The sequence below is a fragment of the Hemiscyllium ocellatum genome, chromosome 17 (genome assembly GCF_020745735.1).
Source record: "Hemiscyllium ocellatum isolate sHemOce1 chromosome 17, sHemOce1.pat.X.cur, whole genome shotgun sequence".
NCBI classification, from domain to species: Eukaryota; Metazoa; Chordata; class Chondrichthyes; order Orectolobiformes; family Hemiscylliidae; genus Hemiscyllium; species Hemiscyllium ocellatum.
Window position 1 is genome coordinate 25748598 of NC_083417.1, and position 25643 is coordinate 25774240.

The 25643-nt window shown below is 39.6% G+C and overlaps 1 protein-coding gene across 1 annotated transcript in view; it reads left to right on the forward strand.

Annotated features, from left to right (window-relative positions):
- Positions 1–25643, forward strand: part of zfhx3b (zinc finger homeobox 3b) — a 496343-nt gene that overhangs the window by 167231 nt on the left and 303469 nt on the right. Inside the window, exon 3 of the mRNA XM_060838007.1 lies at positions 10264–10760. Coding sequence (XP_060693990.1) covers positions 10264–10760 — 497 coding nt within the window. The remainder of the gene's footprint in view (positions 1–10263; positions 10761–25643) is intronic.

Sequence of the window (25643 nt, forward strand, 5' to 3'; positions counted from 1 at the left end):
AACCAGCAGACATGGGAGACTCACAGCTCTTAAGTCTGACCTAGATTTTCCATCCAGCCCCAGAAGTTAAAACTCTGCGTTATTTCAACTCCCGTTTGTTTCATCATTGATAGGCTTTTGAGTCATCTTTCATTTTAAAAAATTCTTTTTGTCTCACTGATGCATGTCAGCATTCAATGTGGATATCTCAAAGCAGATTGCGTACCCTTGTAAGTGTGCTCTCTTTTGATATTTTTAGACTGTTTTCAGTTAGTTGAAATACTTAACCAGAAAATCACAATGATTCATGAAGCTACTCAATTCTCACTACCCTAAATGGTCTTGTTGGCTGGAAACAAGCTGCAAATCTATATTAAATTTAAGTAAAAATAAGGTCCTTAGACAATGGTGCTGGGAGGGAAAGAAAGTTGCAAGATTCCAAACAAATTCACATTTCAGTACTTCGTAACTATCTGGACAAAAGGTAACATCAACTGTATTCTGTAATGTTATTTCCTTTGGTCCCAATGTCAAAAGGAAGAATGTAAGGACTACACCTCTGAGCCAGGAGGCCTGGGTTCATGTTTCAACTGCTCCAGAAGTGTGTTGCAACATCTCTGAACATGTTGATTAGAAAGTATGTATAAGGACTAGATACACATGTAGAGTTTCATTTAGTTTGATATTTATTGCAATGATTACAATGAGGTCAGCTGGGTGGATCTTGTAGAATATGAGTCCCCTGATTGGGACTCTTAATCTGGTACAATCAGAGAGCCCTGGCTGACAGATAAGAACAGGAATGTTTACTCTAATAGCTGGCTGTGAGGAAACTGAATCTATGTTTCCATGTGTAAATAAAGTGTAACTTCCTAACGGGATGCCGGCCTCTGTGGAGGTATTTTAGTGGCAATGAGAGAAAAGCATGCTCCTGAAAAAATTCTGTCACAACAGTCGTCTTTATTATGGGGTAAGCATTTATGGCATCATGCTGTTATTTAGGAAGCTTGACTCATCCGGCCCTGCTGTCAAAACCTGGGGCCATATGTGGAATGAATGCGTTATTTTTTCCAGGCAAGTGACATTGGGGCTGATGAAAAGCGACAAGTAATTCTCTTGACTGCTTGTGGACCTGCAGCATTTTCAGTTATTAAGAGCCTAATTTCCCCGAGGCACCAGTTAATAAACCTTTTCAAGGGTTGATGGATTTTGTTGAGGAATATTCCAATCATAAGCCTCCTCTAATTCTGAGACACTATCAGTTTTACTCAGCAATTCGAAAACATCAGGATAATTGATGAGGGTAAGATGACTGGCAGAGGCATGTGACTTTGATTGACATCTGAATGAGATGCTGAAAGATTGTTTGGTATGTGGGATTAATGATGTAACCATGCAAAAGTGTCCACTAGCTAAAGCCTAACTGGACTTCAAACAGGCACTACAAGTGGCTTTATCATTGGAAGAAGTGGCAAGGATAACTTATGAGTTACAGTATTCTGAGGAAAATGGACACCCTCCCCAGTCAGACTGACTTGGCATACGCCACTTGACAGAAGGCAATTGCTTACCCTCACTCAAGACATAGCCTGATCAGAGGAACTCGAGGTCAGCCCACAGCAAAACCCAAACCAAAACTAAGCCTTGGTCAAAAGGTTAAAATTTTCTTCAGGGTCTGGGCTGGCAAGCCATTGTAGTTGCTGCTGGTATGCGGATTTAAGATTGCAAAAAATCCTGCTATATCTCAATTGAGTAAGGGAACTCATAGGCTGGTATACAAGAGAGTGCACACACTGGAAAGTCCACCCACAACTGGTTTGGAACAGTTAAATTGCTTAGCAACATCCAAATTAGAAGCAATCAATATAAGCAACAGTTTAAATGGTCAACCAGTTCCAGTGGTTGTCAATGTTGGTGCAACCGTTTCAGTGACTGCAGAACCAGTTTTCAACAAAATTTGCTCTGGATTTCAACCCATTAGTTTGTGAAGACCTTGGCTAGGTTGAAAACTTATGCTGGGGAACCTTTTACAGATTGAGGATACAACTTTGGTTCTGGTCACTTTGGAGAAGTCGCTGATTCAGTTACCACTGACTGTAGTAAGAGGATCAGGCCCAAACTTGATGAGCAAAATTGTGTGATAAAGATTCACCTAGATTGGCTCAACATTTTTCGGTTAGAAATGGCTATCTGAGTGAAGTCCTACTTAAATTCCTGAGATTTTCCAGGAAGGTCTAGTGACTATTAGAGGAGTCAAGGCCACCTTGCATGTTGACCAGGAAGCAATTCCGTGATTCTGTAAGGCCCGCCCAGTACCATTTGCCTTATGAGCAAAAGGAGAGACAGAAATGCATATTGAAGGAACCATCAACCAGTAGAGTTTGCGGAATGGTTATACTGATTGTGAAGGCTGACAGGTCAGTTTGCCTTTGTGGGGATTTTTTTAAAACAGTGAACTACTTCTCACAGCTGGCTAAATAACCAGTTTCTCACATTGAGGATTTATACACATAGCTGGCAGGGAGTCTTGACCTTCACAAAGCTGGACGTGAGCCATGTGTACTTACAATTGTGGTTAGATGACGATTCCCAGAAGTATGCTACAATAATACCCAAAAGGGTTGGCACCAATATACAAGATTGCCATTTAGGGTATCGACAGTCTATGCAATTTGTCTCGATGACGTGCTAATAACAGGGAAGACCAATAAGGAGCACTTAGAGAACTTGGATATGGTCCTTCGACATTTCTCCCCAGTGGGTATCTGCTTTAGGAGGGAAAAATGAGTTTTCCTGGCACCCCAAGTGATCTATTTGGGCTACAGAGTCGACAAGACTGGGTTACACCCTTTGGAATATAAAGTGAGGGTGACGAAATGTGCCCTGGCTCCCTAGTCCATACCAGAGCTTAGGCTTGTCCTTGGTTTGGTGAGTTATTATGGCCAGTTCTTATATAACCTGGACTCCATGCTGGCACCTTTGCATCAACTCCTAAAAAAAAGGGCCAGCCTTGGAAATAGCCCCCCAGCCAACCCATAGTTTTCAGGGAATGAAGAAACAGCAATCATCACCTATTGTGTCAGCACATTATGATCCCAAGCAAGGTCTGGTATTGTCATGCAATGCCTGCTCATACGGTATTCAGGGTAGTGTTAGCTCATAGGTGGCCCAGTGCAGAGGAATGGCCAACAGTGTATGCATCCAAGGCTTTGGCTATGGCAGACCAAAAATACATTCAGATTGAGCAAAAAGGCTTGACAGTCATATTTTGAGTGACAGAGTTTCACCAATACCTTTATGGACATAAATTTGTAATAATAATGGACCGCAAACCCCTCCTAGCTCTACTTAAAGGGGACAAGGCAGTGTCGCCCATAGCTTCAGGCTGAATTCAGTGCTGGACTTGAACACTAAGGGCATATAATTACTAATTGGAACACTGGGAGGTCAAGTAACAAATGTGAATGCATTGAGCTGCCTCCTGTCAAACCCATATACACCACCAGTGGTACATCTGAATGAAGAGTCTGTAATGGTTTTAAAATTTCTGAACACAGTTCCAATCTCCGCTGACAATATCAGACTTCGGACACAGAAAAATCTGGTGCTGGCAAAACTGAAACAGCTGGTGGTGTTACCAGCCGAAGGGCTGTAACAACTAGAATTGAAATCTTTTTGGACCTGGAGATTACAGTCAAGGATGGTATATTATTATGGGGAGCAAGAATAATTGTCTCGAGCAAAGGCCGCTGCCAGATACTGGCTGAACTCCACCAAGTTCATTCAGCGGTTTCCAAAATAGAAGACTTTGACAAGAAGTGATGTGTCTAATGGCCAGGATTGGATGGAGACTAGCTGTGTTGGTGGGGCAGTGCCCGGAGTGCCAACAAGGACAAAGATTACTGCAAGCAGCTACCCCACATTCATGGGATTGGCCATGTAAACCTTGGATTCAGTTGCATGTTGACTATGCAGGTCCATTCATGGGCTCAATGTTCTTAGTCATTGTGGTGACCCAGTCAAAGTGGCTGAATGAGCATAGACTTCATAGGTCAAACCCAGAAATGACAATAGAGAAACTGCCCACACCTTTTGCAAAACACAGCTGCAAATGTGTTGCTGGTCAAAGCACAGCAGGCCAGGCAGCATCTCAGGAATAGAGAATTCGACATTTCGAGCATAAGCCCTTCCTATTCCTGATGAAGGGCTTATGCTCGAAACGTCGAATTCTCTATTCCTGAGATGCTGCCTGGCCTGCTGTGCTTTGACCAGCAACACATTTGCAGCTGTGATCTCCAGCATCTGCAGACCTCATTTTTTACTTTTGCAAAACACAGATTCTCGGAAGTATTAGTCACAGATAATAGGCCATTGTTTACCAGCGGGGAATTTAAGTAGTTCCTAACATTGAATTGTATTTGACATATAAGGACACCTCCATACCATCCATCATTCAATGGTCTGGCAGAAAGAGCAGTCCATTTGAAGGCAGGCTGAAAGGAACAACCCGTAGCTTCACTAAATACCATATTGTATCGGTTCCTATTTGATTATAGGACCACCCTTCATGCAACTACAGGGATAGCCCCAGTAGTGTTGCTAATGGGAGAGGACTCCACACCATGTTAACTCTGAAATTCCCACATCTGGGCGGTGGCGGGGGGGAGCGTGAAACACTATCAGGAACACTAATGCTGGACACAAGATTCCGCTAAGCATGAGAGACAATTTACTTCAGGAGACAAGGTTTGCTGTAAGGAATCATGGGAATGGCCCTGCATGGGTGAGAGGCATGGTCAATGTGAGGTCAGGTCCAGTGATGTACAAAGTTCAAATAGGTGCGATGGTGCTGAATAAGCATGTGGACCATGTGAAAGCTACAAACTCACAAACAGTGTGGGAGCAAAACATGCCCAGCTCTTCAACAGCCTTCCCAACTCTTCCGGAACCCATGAGTTCTCCCTTTTCATCAAGTGTTGAAGATACGTTGGAATCTGAGATGGACACTTCGGATATTGCAGCCTTGAAGAGGAGGATGAATTTCTTCTGTGACGCACAAGAGGCGAGCTATCTGCTGTACCAGAGGCAGAGTTGGAGAACCTGACCCAGTGCTAAAATGCCCCAGGAGGAGCTCTGTGTATGTGTGTGTGTGTGTGTGTGTGTGTGTGTGTGTATGTGTGTGTGTGTGTATACACACACTACCAAATGGGGAAGGATGTAATGATTGTAATGAGACCAGCCAGTGGATCTCATAGAATATGAGTTCTCTGTTTGGGGCTGTAAAACTAGTCCAATCAGGAAGTCCTGGCTGATAGGTAAGAACAGGAGTGTCAGAAATCCTGTTCATTCTGACAGCTGGCTCAGTATCATGTGTAAATAAAGGGTGACTTGGTGACAGGATGCCAGCCTCTGTGGAGTTATTTCATTTCGCTTATGGCCAAACTTAATCAAATAGCGCAAGTCACAAAGCCAATGCAACAAAAATAATGAAACTTCAGATTAATTTGAAGTCAGAAAGTAAGAATCAAAATGAGAGACTGAGTAGCAAAAACGATTTAGTCTTTTGTCATCTTTGGTGGCAACATTAATTTGCTTCTCCTATTCATTGGTGACAAGGATGTTACTAGGGGAACATTATTTACCCGTTGTTTCCAATGAGTGGGTGAAAGAGAAATGGCTATTGATATTTTAAATGACAAGGATTGCCTGTTCTGTCCACATAGGAAATGAAAAAAAAAACTTGTCTGAAAATTGAGCACAAATCCCATATTATAAAAGCAGTAAAGCAAGAGCTTTGATCACATTTGGTCTGCAGAGAAAGTACACATATTAAAGTTAAGGCTCATGACCAGAGAACTACTCAGTAGGAAACCCACACAATATACCAATAATGTGCCATTAGAGCTCAGAAAGCTTTCTTTATATCTCTTAATAACTATTGGGGGAAAAATTGTTCTGGTTTTTGTGTGTAGCCAAATTATAATCTAATTCTTTCACTATGCTTTTTGATGCCATGATACATATGGTTGCAGGATTTCTTCTCTTGTTCTCCTGTCTCATATCTGTAATAATCAAAATCATAGCTTATTCTTAGTAACTTTGTGGCTTGCAAAGCACCAAAGCATGAACAAATATCTCAAACCTCTGAATTCATTTGTGCCCTCTCTTCTATTTTGACAAGGGCTGATCAAAGAAGAAGGAAAAAACATTGGGAAGTTAGGTTCAAAGATCCGTAATATGTTGATATTTGCAACATATGCCTCAAACTATCCCTTCCTCTTGCATACAACTCTTTCATTGTTACTATGATAGTGGTTGAACCATGCAAACTAAAACAAATTTTGAGACTTTTATATAAATCAAGTGAATCAAACCAGTGCAGATATAAATTGTATACCTTTCACTAATGTATAATATTAGAGGGTTGAATGTTTGGAAATACTGCAAATTTTTTGGATTTTTAGACAAACTGTCATTTTATAAATACTTCGCAAGTAAAATATTCCAGAAAATGAATCTGTGTTTAGTCTCCCTTCTGCTTCCTTTTCAGTTTTTGTCTTACTCTGTCATGGAAATTTGTAGCATCCCATCATATTCACATGTGTGGATGTCTTTGAAAATGTATTGCTGAGTTTTATTTCTGATTTGTATGTTGAGCTACTAATAGTTTTGCAATATCAGTGTTTTCACATTAGTGTAAGTAAAACAAAGTTCAGTTTTTTTAAATGAAATGCATATTGAGGGTGCTTTCTGACAGACTTGGAAGTATTGCCCTTTTCCTGAACTCTTTGCTCATTGAACACTTCTGCCCATTCACTTCTGAATAATTTTAATTGCCTCATCACTTTTTTGGCTGATTTGAATATATTGATAGAAGGAAACAGATGTGATATCAAGGTTTAAGGCTCAGAATTGTAGTAAATTTAGATGATGTTGATATAGTTGTTCTGTTGTTGTAACATGAAAATCCAATAGGGAATTCAAGGAGAATCCTCATTATCCCAAGAGTGAAAAGAATATAGAACTCCCTACCCAAGGGAGTAGTTGAAGCAAATAGTGTAGCTACATTTGAAGGAAGCTAGCTAAGCATGTAAGGTAGAAAGGAGTAAAGGATATACTGGTAACTTAGATGAAGCTGTTATCGGATTTTTGAATGGACTTCTCAAAAGTTGATTCTGATCTTTCTCTGCACATTCTCTGTGGCTGTCATGCTCTATTCTGTACTTTGTTCTGCTACCCTGATGAATTTGTATGGTATAAACACGCAAAACAACACTTTTCACTGTTTCTCAGTATTGACAACAATAAGTCAAACCAAACCTCAAATGCAAGTTTTTGCCAGCACTGCTTTAATCTGGTTCTTCTCATATACCACAGTTCTTATGCTTGTACATATAGCAAGTTAGTGAAATCAGATTCAGAAAGGTGAGGGAAAGAGATCCCACTGTGTTACCTGCTATAAAATATAGTTGGACATTCTGTCTGTCACATGCACAAATGCATTAACTAATTTGGTTGAAAGGAAACAGCAACCAAATAGCACATGTATGCACATTTTAATCAGCAGAAACCGCAGAGCCAACAATTCATGAAATTACACTTTTTATTGAATTTCTTCAACATTAATGGAAATGGCACAGTTTGTGATGACAGGAGCATCACTACTCTTACATGCTTGAACAATGGAAGCCAAAATCTTCTCTCAGCTTAAATACTACATCTTAAGTTAAGGTTTAATTTTTTTTTATCTGTGCTGATTAATATGCAGAAAGCCAGCATGATGATTAAATTTTAAAGGCAATTGGTCCTGAAACCAATGTAATGAAGAAAACTTATGCACCCAGCTCAGAGAAGTCTTATATTTGTCATGATCATAGCATTGACTCAGAAAAACCAAATGTTATGTTGACAGAGCAAGTATTTGTCTGCATGGCAGCTCCAGCACAATCTTTAGTAAAAGCATGATGGCACTTTGCCATGCAGAACTAGGAAGATTTCTCATAGTGATAGTTGCATAGTGAACTTGAGCTGGTTCATAAACTATCATGAGGCTAGTTACTAACCAAACAAGGAAGTTGAGGGAAAATCATCCTTGCCCTTTCATGCATGTTGCACTTATTCTAATAATTGGAGGAAGATCAAAATAGACAAAGACCTATTGGCAGATGAGCTGTTATTTTAAAGAGGGAGTAGTGACTTATCACAAATCAAGTCGCAAAACTGCACCTTTCTATTTATTTTGATTAAAATTGACTGTGTTATTCAGTATCATTAGTAATTACCATGAGAACAAGGATCTCTGATAGCTTCAATTTTTTTTTGTAAATCCACTGGAGATGCTACGTTTAAATGGTTGTTTCCAATGACAAATTTGAGTTCACATTGCCAGGGTTTGAAGGAATCTTGTCAATCCAAATGGACCAATTATTACATTAGAAATCTGAGTTCAAACTGTGACCATTGTTCAAAATTGGATGGGCTTACCCATTTCTCAGCCAGACCACTAGGTGGAGCATTGCAAGGTTAGAGAACATCACTTCTGGGGGACTGAAAACTTGGTGGGGCATTGGCAGCAAGGGAGTATATATTAACAACCTCGTATTTAAGAGTATACATTACATGGTGGATTTAAAGCTAATTCTTCCTAAGAATTGGAATTTTATGAAGTTAGGAAGTGCCATTCACTTTTGTAGAGCTTTTATGCTATAAATAAAGAAGTTGTTATAAATTTACTGTAAGTTGGACAAGGTCAGCTCTTGGTTTTATCTGGTCAGTGATGTATTAAAGATTGTGTAGTAAGAGGCGTTAGACAGATCTGTACAGCACAGAGGTTTTCACCTTCCACTGATGAGATCACCCATCGTACTGGCACTGACACAACTCTGTTAAATGGATGTATTGACGCGGTAATGGGATAATTAGCTCTACCCCTCTGCTGTTGCTGAAATATAACACAAGTTTCACTACAGCTATTTAAAACTGCTTTGTGTATTGAGTATTTTTTTTTAAACTTCATCCCTTTTTTCCCAAGCTACCAATCTTTTCATTTTGTAGTTGAACACATTGAGAATGTTACTCCTTCTCCCATGTCTATGCCAATCAACAGAAAAGGATCCCTTTTGAGTTGCCATTTTATACTTTGTGTTGCCTCAGGAAACCCTTCTTTTCCATTGCATTAAAAAAATGTTGAATCTGAAATCACAAATGATAAATATCCAAAAGAAAAACTGATTGTTCCAGAGACCTTCAATAGCCTGTCCATAACTGAATATACACACATATATTTTTTTTTTAAAAAAAAGACTGTTTAGTATTTTGAAATGATACCATGAATGAGAAATTCATAAAAAGAATATTTATTAACGATGTGGACCTTCACTGTTCTCTTTAATTTGGAGTGTACTTTCAACATTTTATTTGGGCCAACTCATCACTAAGAGAGTGATAAATCCCACAATATTCAGAAAAGTAGGGGATATAAAGGTTTTGCCGTGTATTAAAAATAATGGAGTAATGTTCTTAGAAATTATTTGTTTGAATTGCTTTAGACTAGAGCTGCTGTATAGAATTGAGATAAATGTAAAAGGGGGTTCCCGGCTGTTTTTAACATTGCATCAAATGGTCACTGTCATCAGTATGCCTGGGTACTGAAAGTAATTAAAATAAATAATTGGTCATACTTTTTACACTAAAATGATGCTACTACAAAAACTGCTGATACCAGAGAGACAAAAGCAAGTTGTTTTGAGTGTGATCGGCCACATTTTGCCCAAGTTTCCTTTTACTATGCGTACTCTGGGTGTTCAGCTTTAAAACCTTTAGGAGCTAAAGTTTAAATCTAATCTGGCATTAGCTGATAGAAATCACTGTCCCTGAAGGCTAATAACTGATCACAAGTAAAATGAATTTTGACCAGCTAGTTTTGTATTCTGGGACATGAGCCTAAAGCAGACTCTTACACGCAGCTTACTATTAACAGCACAAATGAATATACCTCTGTCACTATTGTCTGTACCAGTACAACATTACAGTAGATCTGCCATTATATATTTGCATAAAGCCTTTGCACCATGCCAATATTATCCCCAGATATTGGTTAGTCAGTTTGATCTCATTAACATAGACAGTACTGTCAATGGTAGCTTTGGAAGAGGATTTCAGAGTGTCGTATCAACAGTTTTGTTATCAGGTCAATATTTTAGTTATGACCATCACTTTTTATCTTTCTTTATGACTGTTACCAATCCCTTAATCTATCTTACTTTCATTTTTGGTCTTGTGCAGTTGGTGGTGAGATTCCTCTTGACATGCGACTGGGAGGTGGGCAGCTGGTGTCAGAAGAACTCATGAACCTTGGCGAAACGTTTACGACCACGAATGACCCTTCTTTGAAGCTTTTTCAGTGTGCGGTCTGCAACCGATTCACTACGGACAACCTGGAGACACTCAGCCTGCACATGAACATTGAGCGCCACCTACCCGAGGAGGAATGGAAAGCAGTCATTGGTGACTCCTACCAGTGTAAGCTCTGCCGCTATAACACCCAGCTCAAGGCCAACTTCCAGTTGCACTGTAAGACAGATAAGCACGTGCAAAAATACCAGCTCGTAGCACACATCAAGGAAGGGGGCAAGGCCAACGAGTGGCGACTGAAATGTGTGGCAATTGGGAATCCAGTGCACTTGAAATGCAACGCATGCGACTACTACACCAACAGCATTGAAAAGCTGCGATTGCACACTGTCAACTCAAGGCATGAGGCCAGCTTGAAACTATATAAGGTAAGAAAAGCAACACTTTCCCAAAGTATGTACCCAAATGAACTAGACAACAGTTATTAAATCCTGCCCATAATGTAACTAAAACAAATAGCTAGGATTGGAGGGTCTTTCTGAGGTTGACATTTTTACCTTTGAAATAAGGCTCCCTTATTTCAGGACAGTTGGAATGCTTGGATATGGCTTAATGTATCCAAAAATGTGGCAGCTGGAATCTTTGCTACTGAATGAAAGTTTCTTATGCAATCGGTTTGCACAGCAGTCTTAGAAGAAGTGGGCATAGATGAGAAATAAATATTGCCTAAGTTAGATGTATTTTGAGTTAGAGAACAAATTAATTTGATTTTACTGCTGTCAGATCAAATGGTGCAACTAGGCTATGAGTTGATTTGTATTTGCAGTTGGGGGAGTGGAGGGTGGAGTTGGGGGTGGATGCCGTGGGGTAGATTTCTTTATTTAAATGGCTGACCAATTTTACCAGTGCTGGACATCAAACATTCTAATATTGGCCCCTCAGGCAATTGCTCAACAGGTTTCAAATGACTGATTGCCCATTTTAACTGCCCAACTCAATAGCCAGTATGAAACATGAGTTGCAGATGTTGCCTCCCACTGTAATATCATCTGGGTTGTGTAAATGCTAAGACCAATGTTTGTTGGGTAAAAATAAGGTACTATATTAAACTCATCACTTTCCTCTTCTACTCACTTCATGCTTCTTGCTCCTTCTTTTTCACTCATATTTGTTGATGGGGTGTATGCTTCAGTGGCCAGTGTTTATTGCATATTCCTAGTTGCTGTTGAGAAGGTGATAGTGGTGAGTCACTCATATATCTGCCTCTCCTATTGGTTATATTATATTTGTTCAATCCACATGCTTCATGACTCTCTTAACAAATTCCCTCAGTCTATGCAGAAATTATAAACTTAAGTATTTTAAGAAAGTTAGTTTCTAAGCAGTCTGCTCAGTGCTGTTATTACACATCTCTGGGACAGGTGGGACTTGAATCTGGGCCTTCTGGATATAAGTTGTGGGTACTATCACTGTGCCACAAGGGCCCTGTAAAGATATGCATACTTCAGAGGGATTATTTGGTCCAATCCTTTGTAGGAACCTATAAGTTTGCTCCACACATCCAATTGTCTCTTGAACTACTTAAGTTTTTACCTCCACAATTCCTATACTTGATGCTCTTTCTAAGAAGAGATGTTTCCTGGCCCCAGCTAGGTTTTCTTTGTTGTCCACAGTCCTACATCTACTTGCCCTGCAGACACAGTTTAGTTTGAAATTGTGTTCAGAATTTAGCTTTTTGATATCCCAATTCTGTAAAACTCCCTGCTATTTTCCTCCCTGCAAGGCTGAGAAATCCAAGATTTCTAACTTTTCTCTAACTCAATCCTTTGAGATCCAAGGTCCACCCTTTGACTCTTCTCTGCACCACTTCTAAGACTTGGGTATTTCCCTTAATGACCAGAGTGAATTCTAAACCTATAGCCTGACCACAATGTGAACATGATAGCTTCAAGACCCCAGTCAGTTAATTTGTTTACCTCCAGATTCTGTTTGATTTGTCATTGCTGCTCTCAGTTCATGGTCTCTTTCGTTCTGTTTGTGAGCTACCCCACAATTATTCATTAATATACCTACGGTTTTTCCTGCAATTCCTAAAACCTTGTACTTACCTTCATTAGCTGTTACCTGCCTTAGTTCTGCCCACATTTAGCTGTTACCTTGAGTTCTTTGTGCAGTTTCTTGGCTGATAAATCAGACAGGATCGACTCATATCCCACTGCAGCAATTTATTCATCATCCATAAACTTGACCAAAAAATGTTGTGTTTCTAATTCCTTTTATGTGGATCAGTAACAGAAGCACCTGTCTGCCTTCCCCAAACTCACAAGCCTGAATTGTTTTTGTCACCTCTGACTGTTAACTAATCACTCTGTCAATTAGGTAATTTGAATCTCTGCTGTCTGCCATGTAGCTTTATGCTTTTGGGTCCAAGTGAGAGTACTCTATAGCACTTAGTGTGGCACATATATCAGAAATGTATTGTTCACTGTCATATTCTCCTAGTTTTATGTTTTTGATCCTCTCCTCTTCATCCAAATCACTCTTGATGTTACCTGCCCTTTCCCCTGACTGATGCTGGGATGTCCTCTCTCATTTCATAATTGATTCCTGTAGTCATCAAGCAAGTTTCAAGTAATATGGGTTCAAATTCCACCATGCTAACTGAGAATCTTAATTCAGATCAAATAAAATCTGGGAAAAGAAGTTGATTCATTTAACTGAACCTGAAATTGTCAGATGTGAAAGCCCAAACCAACATGACGTGATCTGGTCTGCATATGTGACTTCAGTAACTCCAGCGTACTTGATTTTTAACTCCTCTCTGATATGGCCTTCCAAGCCACTATGTATCAAACTGCTGCAAGGTATTGAGGGCAACAAGGGATGGGTAAAAATGCTGTCTTTGCCCTGACTGACATTTGTGACATACACCTTTTTCTTTTGCCTGATATGTATCTAGGCCCACCCCTCTCATGCTCCATTTTGCCTACTTAAAATAAAGAAGCAAAAACAGAAATTGCTGGAAAAACCTATCAGATCTGGCAGCATCTGAGGAGAGAAATTAGAGTTAACATTTTGGGTTGAGTGACCCTTCCTCAGAACCCAGTCCCAACGGAGATTTCTGTTTTTGTTTCTGATTTACAGCAACTGCAGTTTTACAGTTTTTATAAAATCAAGAAGCTCCCACTTGGCGTTCTCTTCACATGGTTAGATTTTCAGATGGTGTAATGGTCCCTTGTGCAATGATTTCTACCTGTGGCTATGCCATCTTTGGAATAATCTCTTATCCTCCCTCTTGTTTCTCCTTTGCTGGTCTTGCCCATTGCTTCCCTCTTCCTTCTCCCTTATCTCACTTCTTATCTTACTTACACTTTCCTGTCTTTTTCTCTTTTGTTCTTTATCACTTTGAGAAAGTAACTTGTGGACAAAGCAAAACTATTTTTTGGAGGGCAGGTAAATGTGTCTGATATGGTTGTCTAGGACAATTTCTTGGCAAGTGGTAAGAATCATCATACACTGTTGTTGAAGCTGTTGGCCTTTTATTATTAAAATTGGAGATGACCTCAACACTATTCATGTGCCGTAACCTTAAATGTCTCTCTGTACGTTCAAGTGCTTATGTCATTGCATTTCAAATGAACATGCTAATATTTTTAATTTTAAAAAAAGGTCCTGTCAGCTTGGCCTGTAGCGAAGAGTAATATTAATCTGATGATGCCATTAATCAAGATTAATCTCTCTTCCTTGGACAAAAATGTCTCATGCTTAAACTTAGCATAAAATCTAATATGCTGTGCTCTCTTTAACTTTAATGTTCCTTGTGTGATGTTGTGATTGATGAATGGGTTTGACATAGCTAGGACTGATGAGTGAAATATAAAATTATAGTGCAAGTCTTTCTGGTGGGAACCCTGCAGGAGACTATTGCATTTTTGTTTGTGCCTAGATGTTAGAGTCTTGAAATTGCAGCTTTTAGAACTTGAGAAATATGGGTCTTAGGTTTTGGAACTTCCAGCAAAAATAACTAATGTTAAATTTATTTTTGTTGCTGGCAATATAAATATGCAGTACTACACATTTGGAGACTATTCTTCTGGCAAATGTAAGGTCAGACTTCTCAGAAATACCTCCCTCTTTGAGGTCTGGGACAGCTTTTTGCCCAAAAGAAGCTGAGTCCCACTCTAAATCCCAGAGGTTCAAATTGTTTGTTTTCAGCTTCTTTCAAGATCACACATGGTATGAATTAAGAACTAGTTTCCACTCATCTGCAGAAGCAGTTGCTGTATTTCTCCTTTACAGCTCACGTTCTACAAATAGGCCAACAAACATCCTCGACCACACTGTGTGGATGATTGTTTTTTACAGAACTTTAAAGAGTTAAGAAACCTGAATGGATAGAAATTAACTTGCTGCATGTTTCCGTGTATGTGCCAATCCTGATCTATGATATTATTCACCATGAAAGTTAGTTCTCTTAAAAAGATGGGACTTGGAGAATATGAGAACAAATGTAAAAGGCTTCAGTGGAATTAGTTTTTGACCAAGGACAGAATCTTCTGCTCCTGAATGTGGTGAATTCGAAGACGGGTAGGGCTGATGGGGTGGTGGTATAACCAAACGCCACCCTTCGCACTTCCTCTAAATTATGCTTCAGGATGGGGTAAAACTCCATTCAGGCTGGCCTGTCTAACCTGACACTAGTTGAGACTCTGTTACAAGTTCAAGGTGAGAAGGGAAAAGTTTAAGGGAGATATGCATGGAATGTTCTTTATGCAGAGGGTGGTGGGTGCCTGGAATGTGTTGCTAGCGCAATTGATAGAGACGGGCATGATAGCGTCATTTAAGATGTATCTAGACAGGTACATGAATGGGCAAGGAGCAGAGGGATACAGATCCAGAGAAAATTGGTGCAGGTTTAGATGGAGGATCTGGATCAGTGCAGGCTTGGAGGGCTGAAGGGCCTGTTCCTGTGCTGTCATTTACTTTATTCTTTGTTCTGTTCCAAAAGACCCCTTGACACGCAGCAGTGACAGCACCCTCTGTGGTGCTGCTGAGTGTAAGAACTTCTGTATTCTGATTGGTCTGCGCCTCTTGCTGAGTGTGACTTTGATTTCCAAGGTGTTCATTCCTGATGAAAGTCTGCCTCTGGCCTCAGCAATGCCTGTTGAGATTAGAGTTGGCAGGCCTTTCCTTGGCCGAGGCAGCGCAGGCCTCCTGCTGACTTCCCAGTTTGCTGTCTCCTGAGCAGATGCTGATGTTGCCTCAGCAAGAATCCATTCCTTTGTAACCTCCTTATCCTCATGAACAGAAATTTACAGCTGAAACAAAAAATGTCCAGACAGAAAGATTGTTTTAAAACCTTCCAGTGAGGTGAATGCCAAAAATGTGCTTATCAGAAAATGTGTGATTGAGATCTGAAACAAAGCACAATACCAAATCAGTAACTTAATTACATTTTTTTTTAATTATTGAGGATATTTAGTGTTACTTTCAGGTTCCTTTTTGTATTGGTTTGAGAGGGTGTCAATATTATGATATCATAGTTTGGAAAAGACTCTGGTCTAGACATATGGTGATACAGTGAGAGGGAAGTAGAAGAGTGGGGAGTGCTGGCAAACTTCAAGATGTAGTTTTCAACAGCTTCTACACAGTTTTCATAATATTGGGTGTTGTATATAATCTGTGGCAACTTTCAAGAGCAAATATCATTGTTTATGGAAGTGGAGAAAGATGGCTTAACCTCCTGATTTCAAAAAACTATTCAGGTAGGCATGCAGTAAGTCTGTACCCAGCTCGCTGTAACCTAAGAAGGGATAAAGATCCAGTTAATGGTACTCGACTCAGGCAGCTGAATTGCTGTAGACAGTTGTATTGATTTTCACTGGACTTAAAGCTTCACCTTTTTCTCTAATCATTCCATAATGGCTTTAGTATGAACAATCAGGTACAAATGGCCATAAATCTACCAGCCTTATTCCACTTACCTTCCACTCAATGTCAGGCACAGACTTGTAGTTAACCCAACTTGGCAGTAGCTTTGGGACAATTTTTTTTTCAGTCCAGCTTTCCTGCCAGTAAAGCTGTTCCATTTAAAGAAAAAAAAAGATAGAATCACAGAACAGCTGTGTTTTTGGGAACAGTTTCTGTGCACAATTTGATTGCATAGTGCGTCAGAGGAGAGCCATACAACATAGCTCTATCATTTAACATACTTTAAATGTCATTCTATAGGCCTGTTTGCTGGAATCCAGAATGAAATACTGACTCCAGTGCTGCACTAAATAATGTGATTTCATGTTTTAGGAAGAGTTATTAAGAAGTCAGAAGTGTATGGCCCAATACAGTAAGTCTTCCTGTCATAAAGGGATTTTTAAATGTACAATATTTTAGAAAATTTGTGGGAATATTTTTATTTACCTAATACTTTTCTTGACCCTACAGTCATGCTTAGGAGCCAAAAGGATATTTGTGTCAAGCACTACGGGATATTCTAGATCCCATTTTCACATTAAATGTTATTCCCTGATTCTTCTTGTTTTCATATAAAATAAGTGTGCCCCCCCATTTAGAATGAAAATCTGTCATGTTGTAATGACACCCTCCCACTGATGGTGGTGCTGCAACAAATGTTGGAAAGAAGTATATGAAGACATAAAGATTTTACATCCAACAAAATGCTGAGTATGCTGAAAGAATGAGAAAATGCTGGAAATACTCAACACAAGTGGCAGCATCGAGAGATAGAAAAGTGATTAATGTTTTAAGTCAATGACCTTTTGTCAAAACTCAGAGGTGATATCATATCCATTGCTAAACTGACCATATTTATATGTGTTCTGGAAATAGAGTATTTTAAAATAATCAGAACTTAGTTAGAATAAATACCTCTACTGTGGAAACAAACATCCCCAGAATAAAAGCATCAATTATTTTTCACCTGTCAAATGGAAATGGTTAACTTACAGGACTTAATCACTCACATGTTGTGTTCGCATTTGTAGTATTCAATTTTAGTTGCATATAAGCAACTGTGCCTTGAGAAGGACATGAAGCAGATCTTCAAAGCCAGGACTGTTTATCAAACATTATAACTTATGTACAGAGCCAGGGAGATTCTTGGAGTAAGGGGAAAGTGAGCACTGCAGGTCTGTCTACCCACAAAGTATGGTACACACATGATGCCATCAACTATCTTACTGATAGCTGCTGCCTGATACTATACCTATCTGCAAAAATCCGTCCTGTTGCTGAATATTTTTCCTTTCTCATTATTAACATGTCAATTTTTTTTTCTGTTACTAACTTGTAACCCACTTAACCACTTATGACAAGTCTTTAACATTGACTGTGTTCTTGGCCCCTGGAGTGAAAGCAGAATTGGCACTAGTTGTGTGCTTCCATCTTAATAGTGAAGGTGAATATTGACTCTTCATAGTGCAAATGGAAGTTCTCCAGAGCAGAAAGCATGCATTGCCCTTGCCAATGGAGTGAACGGTTTGTCGTGTTCCCACCCCATTCAGTTGACATTCAGCTAAATTTGACTGATGCATTTGGTATCTTTCTCTGTGGTTGGATTGGAGGGAATCTCCTCCCTTTTGGCTTTTATGTTTTGGAATAGTTCTACAGAACTCATCCTATCTATTTCATCATGCTTGTCTCCAGTTCCTTTGTGTTCAAACCATTCACTTTTTCTTTGCTGGTAGGAAGCCATTTGTTGCCACTCTCTAATTGCCCTTTAACTGAATGTTCTACAAGGCCATTCCAGAAGGTAATTAAGAATCAATGTAATTGCTATGAGTCTGAAGTTAAATGAAGGCCAAACAATTGAAGAATGACACATTTCCTTTGCTAAAGATATTAGTGAATGAGATGGGTTTTTATAACAATTGTTGGTAGTTTCATGGTCACTTCATTCTCCACCAGCCACTGTGATGGGATTTGAACCAATGTACAAATACATTAGCCTCAGCCACTAGATTTCTAGTTTGGTGACATTAAAAAGATATCTGCAGCTCCCCCTCTCCATGTTAAAGTCATTTTCCAGCTGCACAACATCTTTGAGGCACCTATTCAGGCTTTCGGTGGCACAAGATGCTCTGGTTCCTACTGGCTCCTGCTTTGGGCTCAGATACTTCAGTCATCTCAGTTCGCTCCTTATTTTCTCTGAGCTGTGTTTTCTCTGGAATTTGATGCTGCTCCTGTTGATTCTGCACTGGTTGTTGCTACATCTCGTCTAAGAGCAGGATCATTTTGAAAGAGGATACTCTCAAAATCTTTGAAAGATCCCACTGCAGCCTTGCATTGTGTCACTTCTGTGGCATCCTGGCACTCACCTGCTCCATGCTATCATTGAACAGCCCTGAAAGCTCGAGTGTTTCTTCCTTTGGCTGGCCACTACGGTTCATGTTGCCTTAGTGAATGTGCTCCTTTGCTCTCTCGTGGAATATTCAAAGATTCCATGCTTTGCTTGCTCATGGTCAGTAGTACCATGGCCTGCATGTTTGTCTACCTGTCCACAGAAGGGTTTGCTACCAGTGTAAGACCATGCATACTTCCCTGCTCACCGACAAGTATGATTGCTTCAGAAGGGCATATGGGCACGTGAACTTGGATCAGGAACAGGCCACTCAATTTAGGAAGATCATGGCTGTCCTGACTGTAATTTAAACAGCACATAACTGCCTGATTACTTTTCAACCCCTTGCTTATCCAAGAATCAATTTACATCTTCCTTAAAAATACCCAAACACTTCACTGTGATTTGGGGAAGAGTCCCAAAGACTCACGCCTGTCTGACAAAACATTTCTCCCATCTATCTTAAATGAACATCCTCTTATTTTTAAACAGTCCAAAGATGTGCAGTTCAGGTGAATTGGCCATGCTAAATTGCTTGTAGTACTAGCTGCATTAGTCAAGGGTAAATATAGGGGACTGGGTGGGTTGCTGTTCGGAGGATTGGTATGGACTTGTTGGCCAAAGGGCCTGTTTCCACACTGTAAGTAATCTAATCTAATCAACTATTTCTACAATGTCTCACGAGAGGAAATATCCTTCTCAAATCTACCAGTCAGGTCCCCTCCGGTTCTTATATGTTTAAGTCAAGTCTCCATTTACTTTTCTGATATCTGTCTAACTTTCCTCATAACACAGCCTTCCCATTCCAGGGATTAATGCAGTAAATTTTTCTGAACTATTTCGTACGTATTTACATCATTCCCAAATAAGGTGACCAAATAAGGTACACAGCTGAAAAAGCTTAACGTCTTGAGTTTTGTATTTAATTCCCCTTGCAATAAATTCTATTAACTTCCCAGTGATTTTCTGCACTTGCATACCTGCCTTTCGCAATTCATGCATAAAGACACCAGATCTTTCTGCACCTCTGAGTTCTGCAATCTCTCACCACTTTTAAAAATAATATCTCATTTTTATTCTTCCTGCCAAAATGGACAAATTCACATTTTTCCACATTATACTCCACTTATCAAATCTTTTGCCAGTCACTTAATCTCTCTATACCTCTTTGTAGTCTCTCTGTCTTCTGCACAACTTATTTTCCTACCTATTTTTGTGTCATATGCAAATCTAACAACTGTACATTTGGTCCCTTCATACAAGGCATGTATATAAATTGTAAAATGTGGAGGCCCCAGCACTGACCCCTGTGGCACACCACTCATTACATCCTTGCCAACCAGAAATGGACTGATTTATGCCTACACTGTTTCCTGTTAACTAGTGAATCACTCATCCATGCCAACATGTCTGTATACCATGGGGTTTACTTTCCACAATAATCTTTGATATAGTACCTAATCAGATGACTGTACAGTACATTACTGCTTCCACTTTACCTCCAACATACATTGCTTCCTCAAGAACTCCAATAAATTGTTTAAATATGATTCTCCTTGCAGAAAATAATGTTGACCCTGCCTGTTTACTTTGAAGTATTGCAAATGCCCTGCTTAAACATTTTTAATAATAGTTTCTAACATTACAGTTTGGGTCACCAATGGTAGTTTTCACTGGCTGCTGCTCTCTGCCTGTTTTGTTGCTTGATCTGGGCCCATCTGCCCTGTGTCTTGACCAGTTCTGAGTACAGCTAGAGTTTCTGGCCTTGAGGTCTCACATATTGGTGTGCTCTTTTTGGCTCACACTTTGCTTGTTTCTACCTATCTCTGGGGTCTGTTGGATCTCACGGACCCCCAGAGTTTGACTGCATCAAGGCTTCACTTGCTACTGGGCTGTCCAATCACGTTTGCTGATTTTTTCCTCGCCTGATATTTTTTGGTCCTCACCTGAGATTGGGTGGTGCAGCCTTGTTTATTTACCCCATTCCTCTCTGCTGTTTCTTTTCTCCTGTTTTGACTATGCTGCTGCTCCATTGTCTGCTCTAGCTGTAACTTCAGACCAGGGGTACCACTGTTGCTCACTTTTGTTTCGCATTTTTGCTCTAGTGCTGGGTGCCATTTCTGTTTCTCGAAAGAAGGTGGTTCCAGTTTTATTGCTGGACAAACAAAAACCCCAAGAACTGCAGATGTTGTAAGTCAGAAACAAGAACAAATATTGCTGAAAAAATTCAACAGGTTTGGCAGCATCTGAGGACGAAAGCAGAGTTAACGTCTCGATTCAAATGACCTTCTTCAGAACACCCTTTTTTCAGGATTGTTCATTAGTGAATAACGTAATGTTATCATACTAAATATTTTGTGATTTGGAAAAAGTAAGGAATGCAAATGATTGGTTGCTCATTTCTGACATTACATGAATACGTCTCATGGGCTTTTCTACTAACTTTGAGAAATCGGACTGAAGACGCAAACATTTTAACTTCTCTGTGCTCTTTTCTTGTGACTAAGTATATTTGTGTTTCATTGTATTGGTTGAGGGATAAATGCTGACCAGGCCAATCTTGTTGTTTCTCAGATAGTGCTATGAACTCTTCATATTCAAAAGATGGGCCCAGATCATGCAACATGAGACAAAGGTTTTTGTTTAGCTGTTGAGTTCTTCAGTCTCTACTTGAGAACTTTACCTCAACACACCATGGGTTCTGAGTACTGCCAATGGAGATACTGTATGTTTTGGCATAGTAAATGTAAGGAGAAAGGATTGTGAGTGGAGGCATGATTGGCATAACAACTGTATAGGGCCTGAAGTGGATAAGACATGAGTGGGTTTTGATGTGTGAGGATGAGGGTTGAAGGAGTTTGTTCTAAATGTAATAATAACTTTAACAAAATGATAGTGCACTGAGGCTTGCCTCCCACTCTAGCATCCAGGAACCTCAGAGCTGTTCCCTCACCATGATTCCTAGACCTCACCCACTCCCCATCACCCCGTGAATAGAAATGCAAAGCTCCAGAGAAATTCCTTCCACATCAGGTTTGCAGAGCTGAGAATTTTTGTGGGAGGGAGTGAGAGTTCAGGCTGAGGGTTTTCCTACTGGGAACAGGATTTGAAAATTAGTAAAGGCAGTTTAAAACTTAAGGAGCTAAAAGCTTGAGGATTTGTAAAGTTGTTCTTTCAGTAAATTTTATTGTATGTCGATAATTTGTTTCAGTATTGGTATAAAAAACTTATAGATCACATTTGTTCATCTCTACCTTGATTTTCCATTGTTTCATGTTGTGCCATTCTCCTGGTCCAGGTTAGTACATAAGCAGGAAACTGCCTCATGCCCAAACATGGATTTGGAAGCATGTATTCGCCTTCCTTCTTCATTGTATTTGTGTGTGCATTCGTATACACATGTATTTAAATTGAAATTTCCTATAATATTGTGTAAACTTAAATGTTTGGTGCTGATATTTTGTTCCTGAACGTGCAAACTACTACATATGTTGATTTATAAATAACATAAAATACCCTATTAATCTATCATTGACATTGCTGAATGTATAGGCATTCCAAATGCTGAACTATTCAAAGCTTATATTTCCCTCTTTTGGGTCTTTGCTTCTCTTTTCCTTCAGCTAACCACCTCTATTGCATGGATGGTGGGACGGTTTACTCTCTGGGCTTCTACAAGACCATTCATGTCCTCCCTTGCATCTTTCCTGTGGACAGCACACTCTGCGAGCACAAAGTGCTCCTCCTGGTGGCTTGCTGGGACTATTGACCTATTGGGGGAAAAGCAAGCTTCTATAAGTGTTAATGTTCGGAATTGAACTTGTGCCTCTAATTAAGATGTCTGTGCTCTATTCTTCCAAAGTCCTGTTTTTTTATTTTCATTTTTAAAGGCAAACATTTTTTGGGCAACTTCAGGTTTTGTCAAACCAATATTTTAGCCAACCATGTATAAAATGTCCCTTCTGTAAAAACTCAAATTAATTTGACATTGGTAAAATTCTTGCATCAGCATACATTTCCTGTCCATTTTCGTTTCTATTGATGACCTCTGTAGATTTGCAATACTGTAATTTCACTCTCCTGCCAGTAAAGGCATTGCTGCACTATGACTGCCAGATGTTAGGAATTATATAGCCTGTCAAGTTTGCATAGGTAAGGTTCCCAATATTCATATGAACAGAATAACTTTTAAAAATAGGGACTGAATTACACCTATATACCCATGTCCAATTATTCCCCACTGTCCCATCCCAATTTACATAAAAAAATTACTTTATCCTGAATAACTAGGGATGAAGTCCATCTGGAAGTTTCAAAGTTGAATATCAACCTTATTCCATCTATCATAATGTGCATAACATCAGTTTATATCACTAAGATATCAAAGACCTTGTTCGAAATACTAAAAATATTGAGGCAAATGAGGAATTTGAAGAACATAGTGTTTTTTTTTCCCCAGTTAGTGAGTATTGGGAGAGACAACGTACAGAAAGGGTTGCAGTCTTTTTAATGCTTGTTGCAACACTGATGGCATTTTGTCATCAGCGACGTTTATTTCTGGCTTAATATCTTGAGCCTGATACATAGAACGATTGGTGGGGAGGGGAGGTGCCTTTGTGGGTAGTTGCTGGATACTTTCAAGTTTATCTGGGCTGGTGTGGTCTGCAGTAATTGAGATTGATTGGATGTTATTTTTCCTCTTGCAAATGTAATCCATTAGTTTGGCACATGCATAATCAGTTTAGAGCTCAGTTAACTGGATGTAATCTAGTTCTTCAATGTCTGTTGTAGCAAATCCGCTCCAGATGCCAGTTACAGAGTGAGTGCAAGCATAAGTCCTATCACAGATGAAATCGCTAATGTACTCCCTCTCCCTTTTCCTGATGTACACAGTTGCTAAAGTTGGCTTATTCTGTTTATTTGTAATTGTACTCAATTCAGTTTGAACTTTGAACAATAGAGTTCCTATATCTTAAATCGTGTAGTTTAAAACAAACACCTTTAGAAAGTGAAGGTTATAAATGATTTGGACATACACAGGGAATGGATATACATTTTCAAAGAGGGTTGCTTCTAATTAATTTTATGCATTCTTTGGCACAGTGAATCAAAATGGTACAATCGTACAATTCCGTGAGATTTTCAATTATTAAGAGATTTCTTTTAAAGTGGAAATAATTTAGGTTGAAGCTAATGTCGCTGAAACTACTGAGATGAGGAAAATTTTTAACTTATTCCGTAGAAATAATATCATCACCCTCCCACCACCCTCTCCAAACTTGTCCTTTGTCCATTAAACTTGTGCAAGATTTCTCCAGTGTTTTGCATGAGCCTAATTTTGAACACAGATAGTGAAATTTCAAAACTTTGAATAACACATTAAGCAAAACATGTCATTCTGCTATTATACAGTGGCTGCTTTCCACAAACAGGTCTTGTCATTAGCCTAAACAAGAATTTTTAGTTGAGCAACTTTGCACATAAAGTCTATTCCTGATGCAATGTCAGGTACATCGGCTATACATCCCAGTGACTGACTGATCAGATCAAACAGCGTCTTCCTTTGGTTCTTCATAATAGGCACACTACAGACCATGCTGTACAAACCCTTGCTTGCAAACCCCAAAAATTATTGGATATGATTCCATAACTGGGTAGCATTTACTGAACAATCTAAAGTGCACTAATAGCTACATAGCAAACAAGTTAAGATAATAATTCAAGCTTATAACATAGCTTATTTACATTTGCTAGAAGCAATATACATTCATACGTAGAACCCATTCTCTGGAAACAAAAGGAATGTGCTCAACTCTTGTTCCTTTCTTGAATTACATGAGAGCTTGGGGAGCGTATAGCACCCTTTACTCTTGTGGTATTAATTCATGTGATTGCTTGAAGTTTGACATTTTGGCATTTTGCCCTGTGGCATCATGTCTCTCTTCTCAGCAAGATAATGAAATGTTTTGTCACTGAAACTGTTTGAACATATCACTTTTGAATTGAAAGGTGACACTTGATATTTGTGAATGTGTCTACAGCTTTGTCAGTCTCCCACATTGTAATTTTAAAGAAATAATGCAAGAGTTAAATGCATTAATAAAAATACTGACACTCTGTCCAGACTGAAGAAGTAGCAACCTATAGAAAGAGGTTCTAGATAGAGTTTAAAGAAGCCAAATAGAGGCCTAATAGATGCAAGATCGGCAGGGTGTCCATAAAATTATCTGAATCCCATGTAATTCCAATTAATTCACTAAATAATTTCTATTAATGGCCACCTACTGGCCTCGACCAGCAATTTACCCACATAAATCATGCCTGTGGGAAACTTAGCAGCTCAGTCTGTATTGATTGGTATTTGGCATGGAGAGGGTGCATCTCTTTTGGCGTGCCCCTTAGCCTCTTGAACTCCAATGCCTCCAATCACCCGATTCATCACCTCTCAACCCCCTCAGGGTGACCTGCTTTCAGTCTGAGCATCACAGTTTTAGCCACTGCTTGGGACAGCCAGCTCCCTGTCTAACTCGCTGGCAGCTCACAAAAGCAGGAGTCTGCCGAAAAAAAGTGTAGGCCTCGCCTTAAAATACTCAATGCTGCACAAGTGTTAATTAGTTATGGGGCAGCCATCAGATTGTAGATGTATTCTGCACCAATATCTTTTTAAGCTAGTGTACTTGCGGGGATGGTGTGGATAGGAGAGCAAGGGTCTTGTGAAGTCCAGTCCATGTGTTTCTGTGTTATATGTATGTTCTGCTGAATCTCTTGCGGGGGGGGGGGGGGATGCTGGGCTTTGAAAATCCAGATGCAGTCAAATGAGGTGCATTGACCACAGAACCCAGGGTGAAGGCAATCAGACCTTCACTCAGGATCTGTTCAGAATTACCAGCCTGCTCCGTCGAAAGGATGTAGTTGTGTATTTGAGTTAAAACACTGTGCATAGTGAAAAGGGTGT